This window comes from Ahaetulla prasina, chromosome 15 (assembly GCF_028640845.1).
Source record: "Ahaetulla prasina isolate Xishuangbanna chromosome 15, ASM2864084v1, whole genome shotgun sequence".
NCBI lineage: Eukaryota > Metazoa > Chordata > Lepidosauria > Squamata > Colubridae > Ahaetulla > Ahaetulla prasina.
This window is the reverse complement of record NC_080553.1, coordinates 13,356,127-13,374,564: the sequence shown is the minus strand read 5'-3', so window position 1 is coordinate 13,374,564 and position 18,438 is coordinate 13,356,127. Positions and strand designations below refer to the sequence as shown.

General features: G+C 45.0%; 1 protein-coding gene across 7 annotated transcripts in view; it reads right to left on the bottom strand.

Annotated features, from left to right (window-relative positions):
- RBM19 (RNA binding motif protein 19) overlaps positions 1 to 18,438 on the bottom strand; it is a 190,598-nt gene that overhangs the window by 83,736 nt on the left and 88,424 nt on the right. For 3 of the 7 annotated variants that reach the window (XM_058158299.1, XM_058158304.1, XM_058158305.1), the window contains 2 exons: positions 12,032 to 12,146; positions 9,592 to 9,908 (listed from right to left, as the gene is read on the bottom strand). In XM_058158299.1, coding sequence (XP_058014282.1) covers positions 12,055 to 12,146 — 92 coding nt within the window. In that variant the 3' untranslated portion in view covers positions 9,592 to 9,908; positions 12,032 to 12,054. Of the gene's footprint in view, positions 1 to 9,591; positions 9,909 to 12,031; positions 12,147 to 18,438 lie in introns of those variants that run through there. The other 4 variants (XM_058158301.1, XM_058158300.1, XM_058158303.1 and 1 more) reach the window with 2 other exon arrangements.

Here is an 18,438-nt window from a genome sequence, read left to right as displayed (position 1 = left end):
GGCTGCGCCCCCTGGTGGCGAAGGAAACGAATAAAATGGAAGGAGAAATTTGTGGAACAGAAGCTGCACAATGTCAGAAAACAAGTTGAGAAAGCCGAGAACGGAATTTGTAACAGCGATAGCACGCAAGACTTATATGCCGCTTCACAGGCCTGTCTAAGCGGTTTACAGAGTCAGCATCTTGCGGACTCCAACAATCTGAGTCCTCGTTTTACCGACCTCAGAAGGATGGAAGGCTGAGTCAACCTTGAGGATCGAACTCTTGGCAGTGGTCAGAGTTAGTCTGCGATAATGCATTCATCTATATCTATATCTATAGATAGATATAGCTATATAGATATAGATAGATAGATAGATAGATAGATAGATAGATAGATAGATAGATAGATAGATAGATGATAGATAGATAGATGGATGGATTGATCATAGATAAACAGTGAGAGACAGAGAGATAGATAGATCTACATAGATAGCAATAGCACTTAGACTTATATTCTACCTCTTGCCCCCAACAATCTGGGTCCTCATTCTACCATCCTCGGAAGGATGGAAGGCGGAGTCCATCTTGAGCCTGGTGAGATTCGAACTGTCAAATTGCAGGTGGCCGGCAGTCAGCAGAAGTAGCCTGCAGTACTGCATTCTAACCGCTGCACCACCATGACAGACAGATAGAGAGATAGAGAGATAAATAGTGAGAGACAGAGAGATAGATAGACAGACATAGATAGCAATAGCACTTAGACTTATATACTGCTTCACAGTGCTTTGCAGCCTTCTCGAAGCGGTTTATAGAGTCAGCCTCTTGCAAACCCCAACTATCAGGGTCCGCATTTTACCCAACTCAGAAGGATGGAAGACTGAGTCAACCGTCAGCTGGTCAGGATCAAACTCCTGGCAGTGGTCAGTTAGTCTGCAATAATGCATTCATGTATCTCTACCTCTATCTATCTATCTATCTATCTATCTATCTATCTATCTATCTATCTATCTATCTATCTAGATATAGCTATAGATATATAGATAAACAGTGAGAGACAGATAGATAGACATAGATAGCAATAGCCCTTAGACTTATATACCACTTCACAGTGCTTTTATAGCCCTCTCTAAGCGGTTTACAGAGTCAGCCTCTTGCACCCCAACCATCTGGCTCCTCATTTTACCCACCTCGGAAGATGGAAGGCTGAGTCAACCTTGTGAGAAGCGAACTGCTGGCAGTTGGCAGAGTTAGCCTGCAATATTGCTTTCTAATTACTGTGCACCATGGAAGGAAGAAAGGAAGGAAGGAAAGAAGGAAGGGAGGGAAGAGCAATAGCACTTAAGACTTATATACCGCTTCACAGTGCTTTGCAGCCCTCTCTAAGCGTTTTACAGAGTCAGCCTCTTGCAAACCCCAATCATCTGGGTCCTCATTTTACCGACCTCGGAAGGATGGAAGGCTGAGTCAACCTTGAGCTGGTGAAGATCGAACTCCTCGATCCTCAACATGAATATAGCTCACGGCATTCTCTGGCATGGTCTTCGTTTCTGTAGAAATGTAAAGAATATTACTCTCTAGAATTCTTCGGTGGAGAATTCTGGATATTTGAGCTCCACATTTCCTGGAGATCTCACCTTGGCGCTACCAAGCTGATGGTTGAGTTAGATGGACGCAACGTCTTTAACCTGGTGCCCACCCTACGAAGATGAAGAGGTTCAAACTATTTTCCAAAGCCCCAACAGTCAAAACAAGGAACGATGGATGGAAACTAACCAAGGAGAGAAGCAACCGACAACTAAGGAGGAACTTCCTAACAGTGAGAGCAATCAACCAATGGAAGGACTTGCCTTCCGAAGCTGTCGGGGCTCCATCACTAGAGACTGGACAATCATTCGTCTGAAACAGAATAGGATCTCCTGCTCAAGCAGGGGGTTGGACTAGAAAACCTCCAAGGCCCCTTCCAACTATTATTCTACGTTCTCCTGAGCGACCTTCTGGCCAGGAGTACATTCCAAGCAGGGGTGGCCTTCACTTATTTTCCCTTTTGTTGTTGTTGTTGTTGTTATTAGTTGCGAAGTCGTGTCCGACCCATCATGACCCCATGGACGTTCCTCCAGGCCTTCCTGTCCTCTACCATCCTCCATTGAAGCTCACACCGACTGCTTCAGTGACTCCATCCAGTCACCTCGTTCCCTGCCGTCCCCTTCTTCTTCTTTTGTCCTCCATAATTCCCAGCATGAGGCTCTTCTCCAGGGAGTCCTTCCTTCTCATTAGGTGGCCAAAGGATTTGAATTCCTCTTCAAGATCTGGCCTTCTAAAGAGCAGGCAGGGTTGATCTCCTCTAGGACTGACCGGTTGGATCTCCTTGCAGTCCAAGGGACTCGCAGGAGTCTTCTCCAGCACCAGAGTTCAAAGGCCTCCATTCTTTGGCGCTCAGCCTTCCTTATGGTCCAACTTTCCCAACCGTACATTGCAACTGGGAAAACCATCGCCTTGACTATACGCACTTTGGTTGGCAGAGTTATGTCTCTGCTTTTTAGTACGCTGTCTAGATTTGCCCTAGCTTTCCTCCCCAGGAGCAAGCGTCTTTTAATTTCTTGGCTGCTTACTTACCCTAAAAAGGTAAAGGTTCCCCTCACACATACGTGCTAGTCGTTGCCGACTCTAGGGGGCGGTGCTCATCTCCATTTCAAAGCCGAAGAGCCAGCGCTGTCCGAAGACGTCTCCATGGTCATGTGGCCGGCATGACTCAACGCCAAAGGCGCACGGAACGCTGTTACCTTCCCATCAATGGTGGTCCCCATTTTTTCTACTTGCATTTTTACGTGCTTTCGAAACTGCTAGGTTGGCAGAAGCTGGGACAAGTAACGGGAGCTCACCCCATTACACGGCAGCACTAGGGATTCGAACTGCCGAGCTGCCGACCTTTCGATCGACAAGCTCAACGTCCTAGCCCCTGAGCCACCGCGTCCCATACTTACTTACTTACCCTACCGTTCACAAATGTGTGCATGCGCTTTGCTTCTGCACACCGTTCCGTGCCTGCACTTTGCTCACGCACGGGGCTTGCACACATGCGCGCAGCTTGAAACCCTACCTAAATAGGAGGTGGGTCTACCCGCAGGTTGCTACTACCGGTTCACCAGAACCGGCTGAATACCAGCTCCGATTCCAAGGTGGGCTTCCCCATCCTGGATGAATCCGCCCATCGGACATTAACTAGGCCGCTTTTTTCTCCGCCGTCTCCCCTGCAGTTTTCATTTTCTCCTTCCAACCAGAAGGTCTACATTTTGCCCCAAATCTTCGACCCTCTTGCCTGACGACGTTAACCAAGGCGTGCTCTGCCAGCGGGAAGCCCCGACGGAAAGCTGCTAAGCTGTCCGCCTGCCAGCTCCGCTTCTCTTCCGTTCGCCTCTTTTTTAACGCACAGCCGCCTATTATTTTGCTGGCACACGGTAGGCTTCGGTTTGCATATTTCGCCGATTCAGGTCACATCCCCTTCGCACGCGCACACACATGCAGGCACGCCGTAGACCAACGTCTGTCGATATTCTCGGTCCCTTGCCCAATTCCATTCTGAGGTGAAAGCCTTCCTTATTAGCCAATTTGGATACCCATTTACTGTGAATTACTCAGCCTGATTATTATTCATGAACGGATAAATCTGAAATCGCAAGCTCCCCGCTAGGCTGTTTCTGGTTCTCGTCTCTTGCACCCCCCCCCAGCCCCCCCTTCCATCCTCTCTCCGGCTCCTGAAATGAATGTATTCGAAAAGGAAAACAGAAGGCCACGGAGAACCACCGCTTCGATATACCGCAAACATACCGGAGCAGCTGAGAAAAGGATGTCAGCCAGGCAAAGACACTGTTTTACCGCACGGGTGCGATGTGCCAAAAAAGAAAAAGAAAAAAGAAAGAAAGAAAGAAAAGGCAGGACCCAAAAGTCTGGCGTCCCCTATGTTGGCAACAAACAAACCAGGACTTCCCTTCATGGTAATGCTGGGTTTGGAACAGGGCGATGATCCTTTCCGCAGCTAGGCTGGGGAAAGCTGCTAATCCAATTAACACATCTCGGGTTTTAAATTCTTGCCTTCCTTTGTCCTTCGTCCCCTGGAGGGAAAGCTCTGTCAAATCGATCGCTCGCCCAGAGGAGAAGTCGGCAGCAAATCCCTTCGGCCGACACGGAGACCTGTGTAGCCTCCCGACTTATTTTTTTTTTTTTTTTGCAACCCGACCGGAACGGAGAGGGAATTTTCCCAATTGTGGGATTACCGCCGATCCTATATCGAGGAGTGTTGTGTAGCCTGCCTGTCCCTTGGCTGTGACTCACTGCTGTGTAACACTGCTGTTACACAGTTAAAAAAACAACAAAACGCCACAACGACTACAAAAAAAACCCCCACCCACCCACCTTCTCTCTCTCCCACCCCAGGATACTTAAAAACAATAAAGCTATTAAAACCAGTTCAAATCTGTAGCCCAACCTATTTCACAAGGTATCATGTTAGGGAGATAAAATAAGAATCTTCTTACAAGGAGGAGGAGGAGAAGAAGCAGGAGGGGGGAAGAGGAGGAAGAGGAGGAGGAGGAAGAAGAGGGGGAGGAAAAGGAGGAGGGGAAGAGGAAAAGGAGTGGGAGGAAGAAGAGGAGGAGGAGAAGGAAGAGGAGGAGGAAGAGGAGGAGGAGGAAAAGAGGAGGGGAGGAGGAAGAGGAGGAGAAAAGGAGGAGGAGAAGGAAGAGGAGGAGGAGAAGGAAGAGGAGGAGGAGAAGGAAGAGGAGGAGGAAAAGGAGGAAGGGAGAAGGAAGAGGAGGAGGAAGAAAAGGGGAGGAAAAGGAGGAGGAAGAGGAAAAGGAGTGGGAGAAAGAAGAGGAGGAGAAGGAAGAGGAGGAGGAGAAGGAAGAAGAGGAGAAGGAAGGGAGGGGAGGGGAGGAGGAAAAGGAGGAGGAGTAGTAGAGGACTGTGGGGTCCTCCCAAGCTTAGCTGTTTTCTTGCATTCTCCTTCCTTTCTTCCTCCCTCCCTCCCTCCCTCCCTCCCTCCCTCTTTCCTTCCCTTCTCTCTCTCTCTCTCTCTCTATCTTCTTTCCCCCCCCCCTCTCTCTCCCGTAAAGGGCTGTGAGAAGGACCTTGGGAGGCAGGAGGGAGAGCTGCAGCCTCAACAAAGAGTCTGATCAGGAAAAAAACTAAGTCCAGAGGAGGAATGGGAGTGGAGAAAGTATCTCCATCAGGGCAGCGTTAGCACTCGTGGTTTGAGTTTCCTATCTGGACCACCTTCAACCACCAAAAGTGCTTTCGGTAAACGAAAGGCGCGGGGAGACCCTCCCCAAACAAATTCTTTTCAATTACAAGATCTCCAAGGCCCTGAAAAGGACAAATAGAAAGAGGACCGTTCTAAGATGAGAAGGCGCAAGAGAAAAAAACGAAAGGTGAAATTGATTTCCATATAACACTTTTCAAGATTTTTAGAAGAGTGTCGGTTCCCTTCTCCTCTTTCCCCCCTGTCCCCCGCCCCCCCAGCTATCTCCTCCCCAATTCTCAACCCCTGGTAACCCCGAACATCTGACTGGCAAGCATTTCACATTTCAATCGCAGCAGAACAAATTGAATTAGATGTTGAAACCAAGCTGGGCTCTGTTTGCCAAAGCCTACCTACTCTGCTCTCACTAATCCTTTCCCCGACTGCTGCAGATCACAGAAGCGCCTTCGGGGGAGAGTTGGCTTTGCCATGAAGAAGAAAAAAAAAAAAAAACACGGGGCGGGAAGGGGCTGGGGGAGGAGATGACATCCAACTACAAGTAGCGGAGACCTCCCTAACTCTTGTGGGGTCCTTGGTGGGTCCTTTGAATTTGGTCGTTCTCCTGCAGGTAAACTTTTCTTGCTTGATGTAGATGAGCAGGCAAAACTGGAGGAGGTGGAGTTAAACCTGTCATGAGCTTAAAGTCCTTAAAAAGGTAAAGGTTCCCCTCGCACATACGTGCTAGTCGTTCCAGACTCCGGGGGTGTGTGTGCTCATCTCCGATTCAAAGCTGTAGAGCCAGCACTGTCCGAAGACGTCTCCGTGGTCATGTGGCCAGCATGACTCAACACCAAAGGGGCACAGAACACTGTTCCCTTCCCACCAAAGGTGGTCCTTATTTTTCTACTTGCATTTTTTATGTGATTTCGAACCGCTAGGTTGGCTGAAGCTGGTACAAGTCACGGGAGCTCACCCCGTTACGCGGCACTAGGGATTCGAACTGCCAAACTGCCGACCTTTCGATCGAACAAGCTCAGCGTCTTACCCACTAAGCCATTGCATCCCTTGTAATTGTGTAGATGATGTAAATTGTGTTGATTAGACTCTCTCTTCTCCCCGCACCCAGCCCACCCCCTCCCCAAATGCATTTGAAGGACACCAGACTAGAAAAAGATGAGTTATATTACTGTTGAAAGGGGGAAATCTTCACTTTTTTTTTTTAAAAGTACAATGAGAATATAATGAACTCAGATGAATTCAGTCCGGTTTTACCAACAATAGCCAGGAACACAATTGAAAAGAGCTTGAAAACAGCTCTACTCATTTTTTAAAGAGCTTTTTAGTTTATAGGAGCCTTATTTATTCTTATTTATCTGGACCTAATTAAGCAACAGATATCGGGGGGGGGGGGGGGGAAGGGTAACATTTATGGGATTGGTCCTTGAAAGCTAATCGAAACCTAACTTTAACCAAAATTTAACCTCTGTCTCAACAAGGGATTGATTTAGATTTAGATTAACAGAGTTGGAAGGGACCTTATAGGTCATCTAGTCCAACCCCCCACCCAAGCAGGAGACCCTACACCATTTCTGACAGATGGATGTCCGGTCTCTTCTTGAAAGCCTCCAGTGATGAAGCTCCCACAACTTCTGAAGGCAACTTCGGTTCCATCGGTCGATTGTTCTCACTGTCAGAAGATGTCTCCTTATTTCTAGGTTGAATCTCTCCTTGGTCAGTTTCCATCCATTCTTCCTTGTCTGGCCTTCGGGTGCTTTGAAAAATAGTTTGACCCCCTTCCTCCTCTCTGTGGCAGCCCCTCAGATATTGGAAGACTGCTATCATGTCTCCCCTAGTCCTTCTCTTCACTAGACTAGCCGTGCCCAGTTCCTGCAACTCTTCATCGTATGTTTTAGTCTCCAGACATTTGATCGTCTTCGATTGATTCAGATTAACAGAGTTGAAAGGGACCTTGTAGGTCATCTAGTCCAACCCTCCCCCCCCCACCCAAGCAGGAGACCCTACACCATTTCTGACAGATGGCAGTCCAGTCTCTTCTTCAAAGCCTCCAGGGATGAAGCTCCCACAACTTCCGAAGGCAACTTCTGTTCCACTGGTTGATAGTTTTCGCTGTCAGAAAATTCCTCCTTCTTTCCAGGTTGAATCTCTCTCCTTGAGCAGTCTTCCCCCACCTCCCCCGCCACTTGGTCAGACTGGAAACACAAAAAGCATGAAGAATTTTCTCTTTCTCCTTTTTGAGATCAACCGATTTCATTTCTTTGGGCTTCTTTGGACAAGATCCTCTCCCACCTGGTACTCCAGAGGCGGGTTAAATTTCCACTTCCAAGATCTAAGCTCGTAAGGGATTAAGGAACACGGACACCAAGCTGGTGGAAGCTGTCTTAGGCTAACACACAGCCAGGAAGTTGGCTGGCTTGTTTTTTTTGGATTTGTTATTTCTCCAGATGTTACGACGCCGTCCTCCGCTCGTACAATAAAATCTTGATCGAGGTGCGTTCTTTCTCGACAGGTTTCAAAAATGCTTGATTTCCAATGTGGGAGGGTGAAATATTGTCCTAGGTCTTGGCTGTTCCCTAGTTGGGTAATGAAAAATCTGCAAGAAAACAAACCAGCTCAGAGCACAGTCTGTCCATCCGTCCTTCCCTCCTTCCCTCCCTCCCTCTTTCTCCTCCTCCTCCAAATTCCACTCCCTTCTAGAGTTGATAATGTTCCCTACTTGGGTTAAAATATCTGCAAGAAGGCAACCAAGCTCAGAAAACAGCAAGAACCCTACAATCATCTCCCCCTCCCCCCGCCATCCTTTCTAGAACTGATGATGTTACCTAGTTGGGTAATGAAACGTTTGCAAGAAAACAAGCCAGCTCAGAGAGCACCAAGGAACCCACAATCTATCTATCCTTCCTTCCTTCCTTCCTTCCTTCCTTCCTTCCTTCCTTCCTTCCTTCCTTCCTTCCTTCCTTCCTTCCTTCCTTTCTCCCTCCCTCCCTCCCCTCCCTCCCTTTCCTCTTTCTCCTCCTCCTCTCCTCCCTTCCAGCACTGATGGTGTTACCTAGTTGGGTAATGAAACGTTTGCAAGAAAACAAGCCAGCTCAGAGAGCACCAAGGAACCCACAATCTATCTATCCTTCCTTCCTTCCTTCCTTCCTTCCTTCCTTCCTTCCTTCCTTCCTTCCTTCCTTCCTTCCTTTCTCCCTCCCTCCCTCCCCTCCCTCCCCTTCCTCTTTCTCCTCCTCCTCTCCTCCCTTCCCGCACTGATGGTGTTACCCATCTTCTTCTCCTTCGACTCCTAAAGATTCTGAAAGGTTCGTGTTGGTCCCAAATCCTGAAGGATTTAAATGAAGACTTTGGCCTGCTAACCGTCCGCTTTCTGCCCTTCTCTTCGTCGGTGACTTCCCAGGGAGTTAGGGGTCTTCATCCTACAAGCACCTCTGCTGGAATTTAGCAGCTGCTTTAGCTCGGGATTAACTCTGGCTGCCCTCTTTTGTCCTCTACCCCATTCATGCTGAAAATGGACCCCGAGGCCCCGGGAAAGGATGGTCTTCCACAGGGATAAATGGATACCCATGGATCTTGGGCTTATTGCAGAAACACCGTGGGAAATAGTTATTTAATCTGTCGAGGATTAACCTGGGAAAATCTGCCTGGTCGCCTATGGAGCCGAGAAGGAGGCAGGTGTGTTAGAGGAGCTATCAGCCACCTGTACAGGAAGGCATCACCTTATGGCCGCATTTGAGCCCAAAACTTCCAGTGCTAAAAGCGAGACAAGTGAGTTTTGCCCCGTTTAACTCCTTTTCTTGGCACAGTTGTTAAGTTAGTAACACGGTCGTGAAAGGAATCGGGCTTCCCTCCCTTTGACTTGGCTTGTCAGAAGGTGGCAAAAGGAGATTACGTGACCCCAGGACATTGCGACCATCATAAATACAGGAGGAGGAGGTAGAAGAAGAAAGGAGGAGGAGGAGGAGGAGAAGAGGAAGAGGAAGAAGAAGAGGAAGAAGAAGAAGAAGAGGAGGAGGAAGAGGAGAAGGAATAGAATAGAATATAGAGTTGAAAGGGACCTTAGTCCAACCCTCTGCCCAGGCAGGAAACCCTACACCACTTCAGATAGATGGTTATCCAACATCTTCTTAAAAACTTCCAGTGTTGGACCATTCACAACTTCTGGAGGCAAGTTGTTCCACTGATTAATTGATCTCACTGTCAGGAAGTTTCTCCTTAGTTCTAGGTTGCTTCACTCCTTGATTAGCTTCCATCCATTCTTCCTTGTCTGGCCTTGGTGCTTTGAAAATAGTTTGACCCCTTCCTCCTCCTCTTTCTCCTTTTGAGATCAACCGATTTCATTTCTTTGGGCTTCTTTGGGCAAGATCCTCTCCCACCTGGTACTCCAGAGGCGGGTTAAATTTCCACTTCCAAGATCTAAGCTCGTAAGGGATTAAGGAACACGGACACCAAGCTGGTGGAAGCTGTCTTAGGCTAACACACAGCCAGGAAGTTGGCTGGCTTGTTTTTTTTGGATTTGTTATTTCTCCAGATGTTACGACGCCGTCCTCCGCTCGTACAATAAAATCTTGATCGAGGTGCGTTCTTTCTCGACAGGTTTCAAAAATGCTTGATTTCCAATGTGGGAGGGTGAAATATTGTCCTAGGTCTTGGCTGTTCCCTAGTTGGGTAATGAAAAATCTGCAAGAAAACAAACCAGCTCAGAGCACAGTCTGTCCATCTGTCCTTTCCTCCTTCCCTCCCTCCCTCTTTCTCCTCCTCCTCCAAATTCCACTCCCTTCTAGAGTTGATAATGTTCCCTACTTGGGTTAAAATATCTGCAAGAAGGCAACCAAGCTCAGAAAACAGCAAGGACCCTAAAATCATCTCCCCCTCCCACTGCCATCCTTTCTAGAACTGATGATGTTACCTAGTTGGGTAATGAAACGTTTGCAAGAAAACAAGCCAGCTCAGAGAGCACCAAGGAACCCACAATCTATCTATCCTTCCTTCCTTCCTTCCTTCCTTCCTTCCTTCCTTCCTTCCTTCCTTCCTTCCTTCCTTCCTTCCTTCCTTCCTTCCTTCCTTCCTTCCTTTCTCCCTCCCTCCCTCCCTCCCTTTCCTCTTTCTCCTCCTCCTCTCCTCCCTTCCAGCACTGATGGTGTCACCTAGTTGGGTAACAAAACATCTGCAAGAAAACAACCAAGCTCAGAGGTCATCGAAGCCCTTCTCCTTTCAATCCTGAACTTTAAAAAAAAGATTCTCTTCTATTGGTCCCAGGGGAGTGAACCATCTTCATGGCTTTGAACCGTGGTAGACGGGCCATCCCCCCCCCCCCAAAAAAAGATAAAGATATGTTGCCATCGTCCCCGCTTCAAAGTCCCACCACCTACAATAAATATCCAAAGATTTGGCCAGGAATCTTCTCTATCCGCTATTCGAAAGGTGGGAAGGGCTGCAAAAAAATTTTTTGATGACATCTTCTTCTCCTTTGACTCCTAAAGATTCTGAAAGGTTCGTGTTGGTCCCAAATCCTGAAGGATTTAAATGAAGACTTTGGCCTGCTAACCGTCCGCTTTCTGCCCTTCTCTTCGTCGGTGACTTCCCAGGGAGTTAGGGGTCTTCATCCTACAAGCACCTCTGCTGGAATTTAGCAGCTGCTTTAGCTCGGGATTAACTCTGGCTGCCCTCTTTTGTCCTCTACCCCATTCATGCTGAAAATGGACCCCGAGGCACCGGGAAAAGATGGTCTTCCACAGGGATAAATGGATACCCCTGGATCTTGGGCTTATTGCAGAAACACCGTGGGAAATAGTTATTTAATCTGTCGAGGATTAACCTGGGAAAATCTGCCTGGTCGCCTATGGAGCCGAGAAGGAGGCAGGTGTGTTAGAGGAGCTATCAGCCACCTGTACAGGAAGGCCTCACCTTATGGCCGCATTTGAGCCCAAAACTTCCGGTGCTAAAAGCGAGACAAGTGAGTTTTGCCCCGTTTAACTCCTTTTCTTGGCACAGTTGTTAAGTTAGTAACACGGTCTTGAAAGGAATTGGGCTTCCCTCCCTTTGACTTGGTTTGTCAGAAGGTGGCAAAAGGAGATTACGTGACCCCAGGACATTGCGACCATCATAAATACAGGAGGAGGAGGTAGAAGAAGAAAGGAGGAGGAGGAGGAGGAGAAGAGGAAGAGGAAGAAGAGGAGGAAGAAGAAGAAGAAGAGGAGGAGAAGGAATAGAATAGAATATAGAGTTGAAAGGGACCTTAGTCCAACCCTCTGCCCAGGCAGGAAACCCTACACCACTTCAGATAGATGGTTATCCAACATCTTCTTAAAAACTTCCAGTGTTGGAGCATTTGCAACTTCTGGAGGCAAGTTGTTCCACCGATTAATTGTTCTCACTGTCAGGAAGTTTCTCCTTCGTTCTAGGTTGCTCACTCCTTGATTAGTTTCCATCCGTTGCTTCGAGGAGGAAGGAGAAGAAGAAGAAAGCCAGACAAACTTTTGAAGAGAAGAGAAGAGGAGGAGAAGGAAAAAGAGAAGAGAAACAGAAAAGAAGAGAGGAGAAGGAGGAGAGAAAGAGAATAGAAGGAGAAAGTGCAGAGGGAGAAAGAGATGAGGGAGATAGAAAGAGGAGAAAGAGAAGAAAAGAAAGAGAAGAGAAAGAGAAGGAGAAAGTGGAGAAGGAAAAAGAGGTGAAGAAGAAGAAAGAGGAGGAGGAGGAGGCCACCTGTAAGGAGATCAACTCCTTTGTTGGTGAGGACTAAGTGAAGATCACAGTCAATTCTTTACAAATGTATGCTTAGTTTTAACATTTAGTTAACATACCTTTAGGTTTCGAAGTGACGATTCTAGCTATTCTCCTCATTGTCTCCTTCATCATCCTCTAGGTTCTCCAAGATTTCTTCTAAAATAGCTGTTCGCTGTTTCTTGACGGGGGGATCTGGGTAAGAGGAAGTGACACTGTTGAGTGGAAATAGCAGAACACCCATTTTTCTGTCCCGTTAGTCAATTGATCCCAAAACTTGTTATATTGGAGACATGCCCAGACTAGGCAGATAGCATTAACCAGACTTACAGAATACAGAATAATAGAACTTGGAAGGGAGGGACCTTGGAGGTCTTCTAATCCAGCCCCCTGCTCAAGCAAGAGACCCTATGCCATTCTGGACTAAAGGCTGTCCAATTTTTTCTTGAAAACCTCCAGTGATGAAGCATGCACAACTTCTGGAGGCCAGTCGTCCCACTGGTTCATCATCATTCTCCCGGTCTACGTTGAGGTTAGATCTCTCTTTTGTGATCTTCCACCCATTACTTCTTGTCCTGTCCTCAGGTGCTTTGGAGAATAAGCCCAGTCCCTCTTCCATTTATCGTGTCACCCCTAGTCCTTCTCTTTCTTAAGCTAGATTTCTTCGTTTAGGCTAGATTGCTAACTTCGTTGCACTACATTTGAAGAGTCAACAAGGCATAGGATATCCGCAAGAACAAAACGCACCAACTTTAGACTCCAAGAAGGTTTAACAGCAATGCAGAAGGGCCATGGTTAAGTAGATCCAAGAGCATGCCATGCCATGCCATGCCATCTATTCTATTCTATTCTATTCTATTCTATTCTATTCTATTCTATTCTATTCTATTCTCCTTCCTTCTTCCTTTCTTTCTCTTCTCTTCTCCTTCCCTCTTCCTCCTCCTCTTCTAATTCTCTTCTCCTTCCCTCTTTCTCTTCTCTTCTCCTTCCTTCTTCCCTTCTCCTTCTATTCTGTTTTCCTTCCCACTTCCTCTCCCTCCTTCCCTCTTCCTCCTTCTCTTCTAATTCTCTTCTCCTTCTCTCTTCCTCCTTCTCTTCTATTCTCCTTCCTTCTTCCCTTCTCTTTCTATTCTATTTTCCTTCCCTCTTCCTTCTCTAATTCTATTCTATTCTCCTTCCTTCTTCCCTTCTCCTTCTCCTTCTCCTCCTGTCCTGTCCTGTCCTATCCTGTCCTGTCCTGTCCTATCCTATCCTGTCCTATCCTATCCTATCTATTCTTATCCTATCCTATCCTATCCTATCCTTTCTATTCTTATCCTATCCTATCCTATCCTATCCTATCCTATCCTATCCTATCCTATCCTATCCTATCCTATCCTATCCTATCCTATCCTCTCTGCTGCAATTCACTTAACAACAGTGCAAGGAAAGCTGTAAAATGGGGGCAAAACTCACTTAATGAGTTAGCGATGGAACTTTAGGACTCAATTGTGGTTGTAAATCAAGGATGATCTGTATAGCGCTCTGTAACTGCCCCAGCTTTTTTTTTTTTAAAAAAAGTCACATGCGAATTGTGGGAGACGGTGTAACTCATCCTTCCCCTTATATAATCTTCTTTTCTGCCTTTTCCCTCGTTTCTCTCTCTCTCTCTCTCTCTCTTCTCTCTCTCTCTCTCTCTCCATGTGGAGAACAGCTGTTCAAATCCCAATCTTTTCCCCATCAAAACGCCTGTCTCTCCGACAAACAAATAAATGTACTTTTTTTTTTCCTTTTCTTCCAGGACTCAGGGAAAAAAAAACGGGTGTAAAATAAACAGACAGAACGAGCTGCTGCATTTTCTCCCAGCGTTACAGCTGCTTCCCAAGATAAACAGCCAGTAAATGTCAGAAAAACATCAATATAAGGGAAATTAACCTGACAAGAGGCGGACACCCCCCCGCTCCCCTCCCCCCCTCCCCACCCCAGCTTCCCCTTCCCCAAATCCTTGCGCTTTTTCCATTCCCAACCAAACGGTTTTACATTTGGGGAGTTCCTCTCCCACCCAATCAAACGCCAATGATTTTATTTTTCAATTAATTCCTTGACAGGAAGCCAGGATGGTGGTACTTCTGGCTCCTGTGTTTTTAACAATTGTCGAGGGAGGCAGAAGTGGGGGAGGGGAGAACAAGGGGGAGTTTGTAAGGGGGGAGGGGAAAGAGCCTGGAACACTTTTAATCTCCCCCCCTCCCCGTCCCCACTTCCCTCAGTTGAGATAAAGAGTCAGAACTTTAAGAGAAAAAGCAAGCCATATTTTCGGGAAGTCTGTGCCAAGTTGTCTACGCCACGATGTAAAAAAAGATGCTGAGACTCTAGAAAGAGTGCAGAGAAGAGCAACAAGGAGGATTAGGGGACTGGAGACTAAAACATGAAGAACGGTTGCAGGAACTTGGTATGGCTAGTTTAATGAAAAGAAGGACCAGGGGAGACATGATAGCAGTCTTCCAATATCTCAGGGGCTGCCCCAAAGAAGAGGGAGTCAAGCTATTCTCCAAAGCACCTGAGGGTAGAACAAGAAGCAATGGGTGGAAACTAATCAAGGAGAGAAGCAACTTAGAACTAAGGAGAAATTTCCTGACAGGGAAAAACAAGTAACCGGTGAATGGCTATACCTTGGTAAGACCAGACTTGGAATATGGCATCCAGTTTTGGTCACCACAATATAAAAAAGATATTAAGAATATTTCAAGAATAATCTCTGGGTTTCTCTTATTTATTGGTATGAACTTTTTTTTTTTTTTTACAAACTACCTACGTATGTCCAACACAATTTCCTCCTTCTGTTTCCCCCCACCTATGTCAGATCAGGTGGGCTGAGAGAGAGAGAAAGTGACTGGCCCAAGGTTGCCCAATTGGCTTTCATGGCTAAGGCAGAAACTAGAACTCACTGTCTCCTAGTGATTGGACCAAAGTCACCCAGCTGGCTTTCATGCTAAAGCGGGACTAGAACTCACCGTCTCCTAGAGATTGGACCAAAGTGACCCAGCTGGCTTTCATGATAAAGCGGGACTAGAACTCACTGTCTCCTAGTGATGAGATCAAAGTCACCCAGCTGGCTTTTGTGCCAAAAGTGGACTAGAACTCCTGGTGATTGGGCCAAAGTCACCCAGCCAGAGGTTTGCTGAGACAAAGATTGTGCGGTATACTTTCTAAGGAAGCCTAGGTCAGAACAGCTGAGTGTAACCAGCTCACACTGGTTAACCCTAACCCTAACTCTAACCCTCAACCCTTCTGCAAAACTTTTAGCTTAGGTAAATCTTTTTTCTAAAGTTCTAAGTGCCAAAGCCCACTGTAACAACATTGCCAAAAAGGCACTAAAAGTTGTTAACCTAATCTTGCGTAGCTTCTTCTCTGGTAATATTGTACTACTAACTAGAGCATACAAAACCTTTGCTAGACCAATCCTTGAATACAGCTCATCTGTCTGGAACCCGCACTGCATATTGGACATAAATACAATCGAAAGAGTCCAGAGATATTTCACGAGAAGAGTCCTCCACTCCTCTGCTCGCAATAAAATACCTTATGCCACCGGACTGCAAATTTTGGTCTTAGACAACTCAGAACTACGTAGACTTCAGTCTGACCTAAGCATAGTACATAAAATTATCTACCTTGTCAATGACTACTTCAGCTTCAACCACAACAATACACAAGCAAATTATAGAGACAAACTCAAGGTAAACCGTTCCAAACTCGATTGCAGAAAATATGACTTCAGTAACAGAGTGGTCAATGCCTGGAATGCACTACCTGACTCTGTAGTTTCTTCCCCAAACCCCCAAAAATTTTAAGCTTAAACTGTCTACTGTTGACCTCACCCCATTCCTAAAAGGTCTGTAAGGGGCGTGCATAAGCGCACCTGCGTGCCTACCATCCCTGTCCTAATATTCCTTTTTTACTTACTCTTTTCATGTGTCCAAATTATGTTTATACTTTTGCCTGTTATCTCATATATAATTGACAAATAAAATAAATAGGTCAACAAAAGGATTTTTGTACATATCCAGGGTGGGGTGGGGAGGTGGTGGGGAGAAAGTCTTGATTACTTTTCTGGTAGCTTTTTCCCCCCCCACTTTTCTCTAAATCTTGCTTAGTTTCTTTTTTCTTAGCAATTACTAGAGCCAGAAAGAGGAAGGGAAGGGTAAGGGATAGAAGAAAGGGGGTGGGGGGGTGGGGGAAAAGCTGACACATCTGTATGGTCGCAGACATGAAGTCTTCAAGAATCCAATAATGTACCACTAAGCGGAATAACACGAGGCAGGGGTTGGGTGGGTGCAGCTCCCCTAATGCATCAGCCAAGGCTGGCTGGATTCGGAGCCAGCGAAAACACCCGTACAACTTTTTTGCTAATTTCACTTAGGAATACTCTTTCAATGATTGCAATTTCATTTTAGACTGTGTTTTATTCCAATTTCCTTTTTTTTTTTTTTTTTTTTTTTTTTATTGAAAGAGTTTTAAAAAAAACAAAAACATTTTCCCCCTTTTTTCCCCCTCCCTCCCAAAAAAAAAAAACACACCCCCCTCCCTCCCCCACCCCCCGGCTTCCCGGGTCAATCACAAGGTAAAGTCCAATCCAAATAACCACATCCAAAGCTTTTCGTCTCCCAACCCCCTCCCCATTACATAAAATAACTTTCTAATTATTCAAAGGCAATCTGATATTTCTTAATCTGATATCTGTTTTGTAGATAATCAATCCATTTTTTCCATTCAATTAAATATCTTTCCTGCGTATTGTCTTTTAAAAACGCTGAGATTTTAGCCATCTCAGCCAAATTAATAACTTTCAATATCCATTCTTCTATTGTAGGTATCTCTTCTTTCTTCCAGTATTGTCCAATCAACAGTCTTGCTGCTGTTATTAAGTTCAAAATCAGTTTAGTCTCAATCCCTGTACAATCCATTATAATTCCCAAAAGGAAAAATTGTGGCAGGAACTTTATCTTCTTCTTCAGTACATTTTGAATAATCCACCAAATTCTTATCCAAAAGACCTTAATTTTCTTGCAAGTCCACCAAATATGAAAATATGTAGCATCATCACAATCACACCTCCAACATTTCGCTTGGATATTAGGATACATACATGATAATTTTTTGGGATCTAAATGCCATCTATAAAACATCTTATAAAAATTTTCCCTTAAATTCTGTGCTTGTGTAAACTTAACATTTCTAACCCAAATTTTCTCCCATGTTTCCAACATTATTGGTTCCTGAATATTCTGTGCCCATTTTATCATACAATCCTTTACCAAATCCTTTTCCGAATCTATTTCAAGCAACACATTATACAATCTCTTTATATGCTCCTGGGTCTGATTTCTAATTTGCTTTATTAAATTTTCCTCCCTTTGCATTATACCAATTTTTTGATCTTCTTTCCATCTAGCACTTATTTGCCCATATTGAAACCAAGTATAATTCCTCCCTTCTTCATTTAATACCTGTAATGATTTTAATTGCAATCTACCTCCTTCAGCATACAAAAGTTCTTTATATGTAATCATTTCCTGTTTCTGTTCTATATTTATATTCTCTATTGCATGTCTAGGGCTCGCCCATATAGGAATCTTATAATCTAATTTATAGGAATATTTATTCCAGACCCGCAAAAGAGCACTTCTCAACACATGATTCTTAAAAGCCCTATCCACTTTTTTTCCATAAAATAAGTACGCATGCCATCCATATAACAAGTCATAACCTTCTATATTCAAAATTCTTTCCTCTGTTAAGTTAAACCAGTCACTTATTACTGAGAGGGTTACTGCTTCATAATATAGTTTAAAATTAGGCATTCTTAAACCACCTCTTTCCCGTGAATCCTGTATTATTTTCATTTTAACCCTCGCCTTTTTACCCTGCCATATAAATTTATTAATCCCACTCTGCCAATCTTCCAAATTTTTATCCTTTTTAATTATAGGTATCATCTGGAACAGAAACAAAAATCTAGGTAACACATTCATTTTAATAGCCGCAATCCTTCCCAATAGGGATAACTGCAATTTCTTCCAGCCATTCATATCATTCTGAACTTTTTGCCATAGCAAGTCATAATTATTCTTATAAAGTTTCTTGTTCGATGAGCTAATATAGACCCCTAAATATTTAACCTTTTTTACTACCTCAAATCCTGTCATTTCCTCTAGTTTTTGTTTCTGTTGTATAGACATATTTTTAATTATCACTTTTGTTTTTTTCTGATTTATTTTAAATCCTGATACCTTTCCATATTTATCAATTACTTCCAACAAAAATCTACTTGAATTTATAGGATTCATTAACGTAACCACTACATCATCTGCAAAAGCTCTAACTTTGTACTCATATTGTCTAATCTTAATTCCCTCTATTTTCATTAATTCTCGTATTTTATCTAATAATGGTTCCAGAGTCAAAACAAACAATAATGGTGAACAAACAATAATGGTGTCAATTTCCT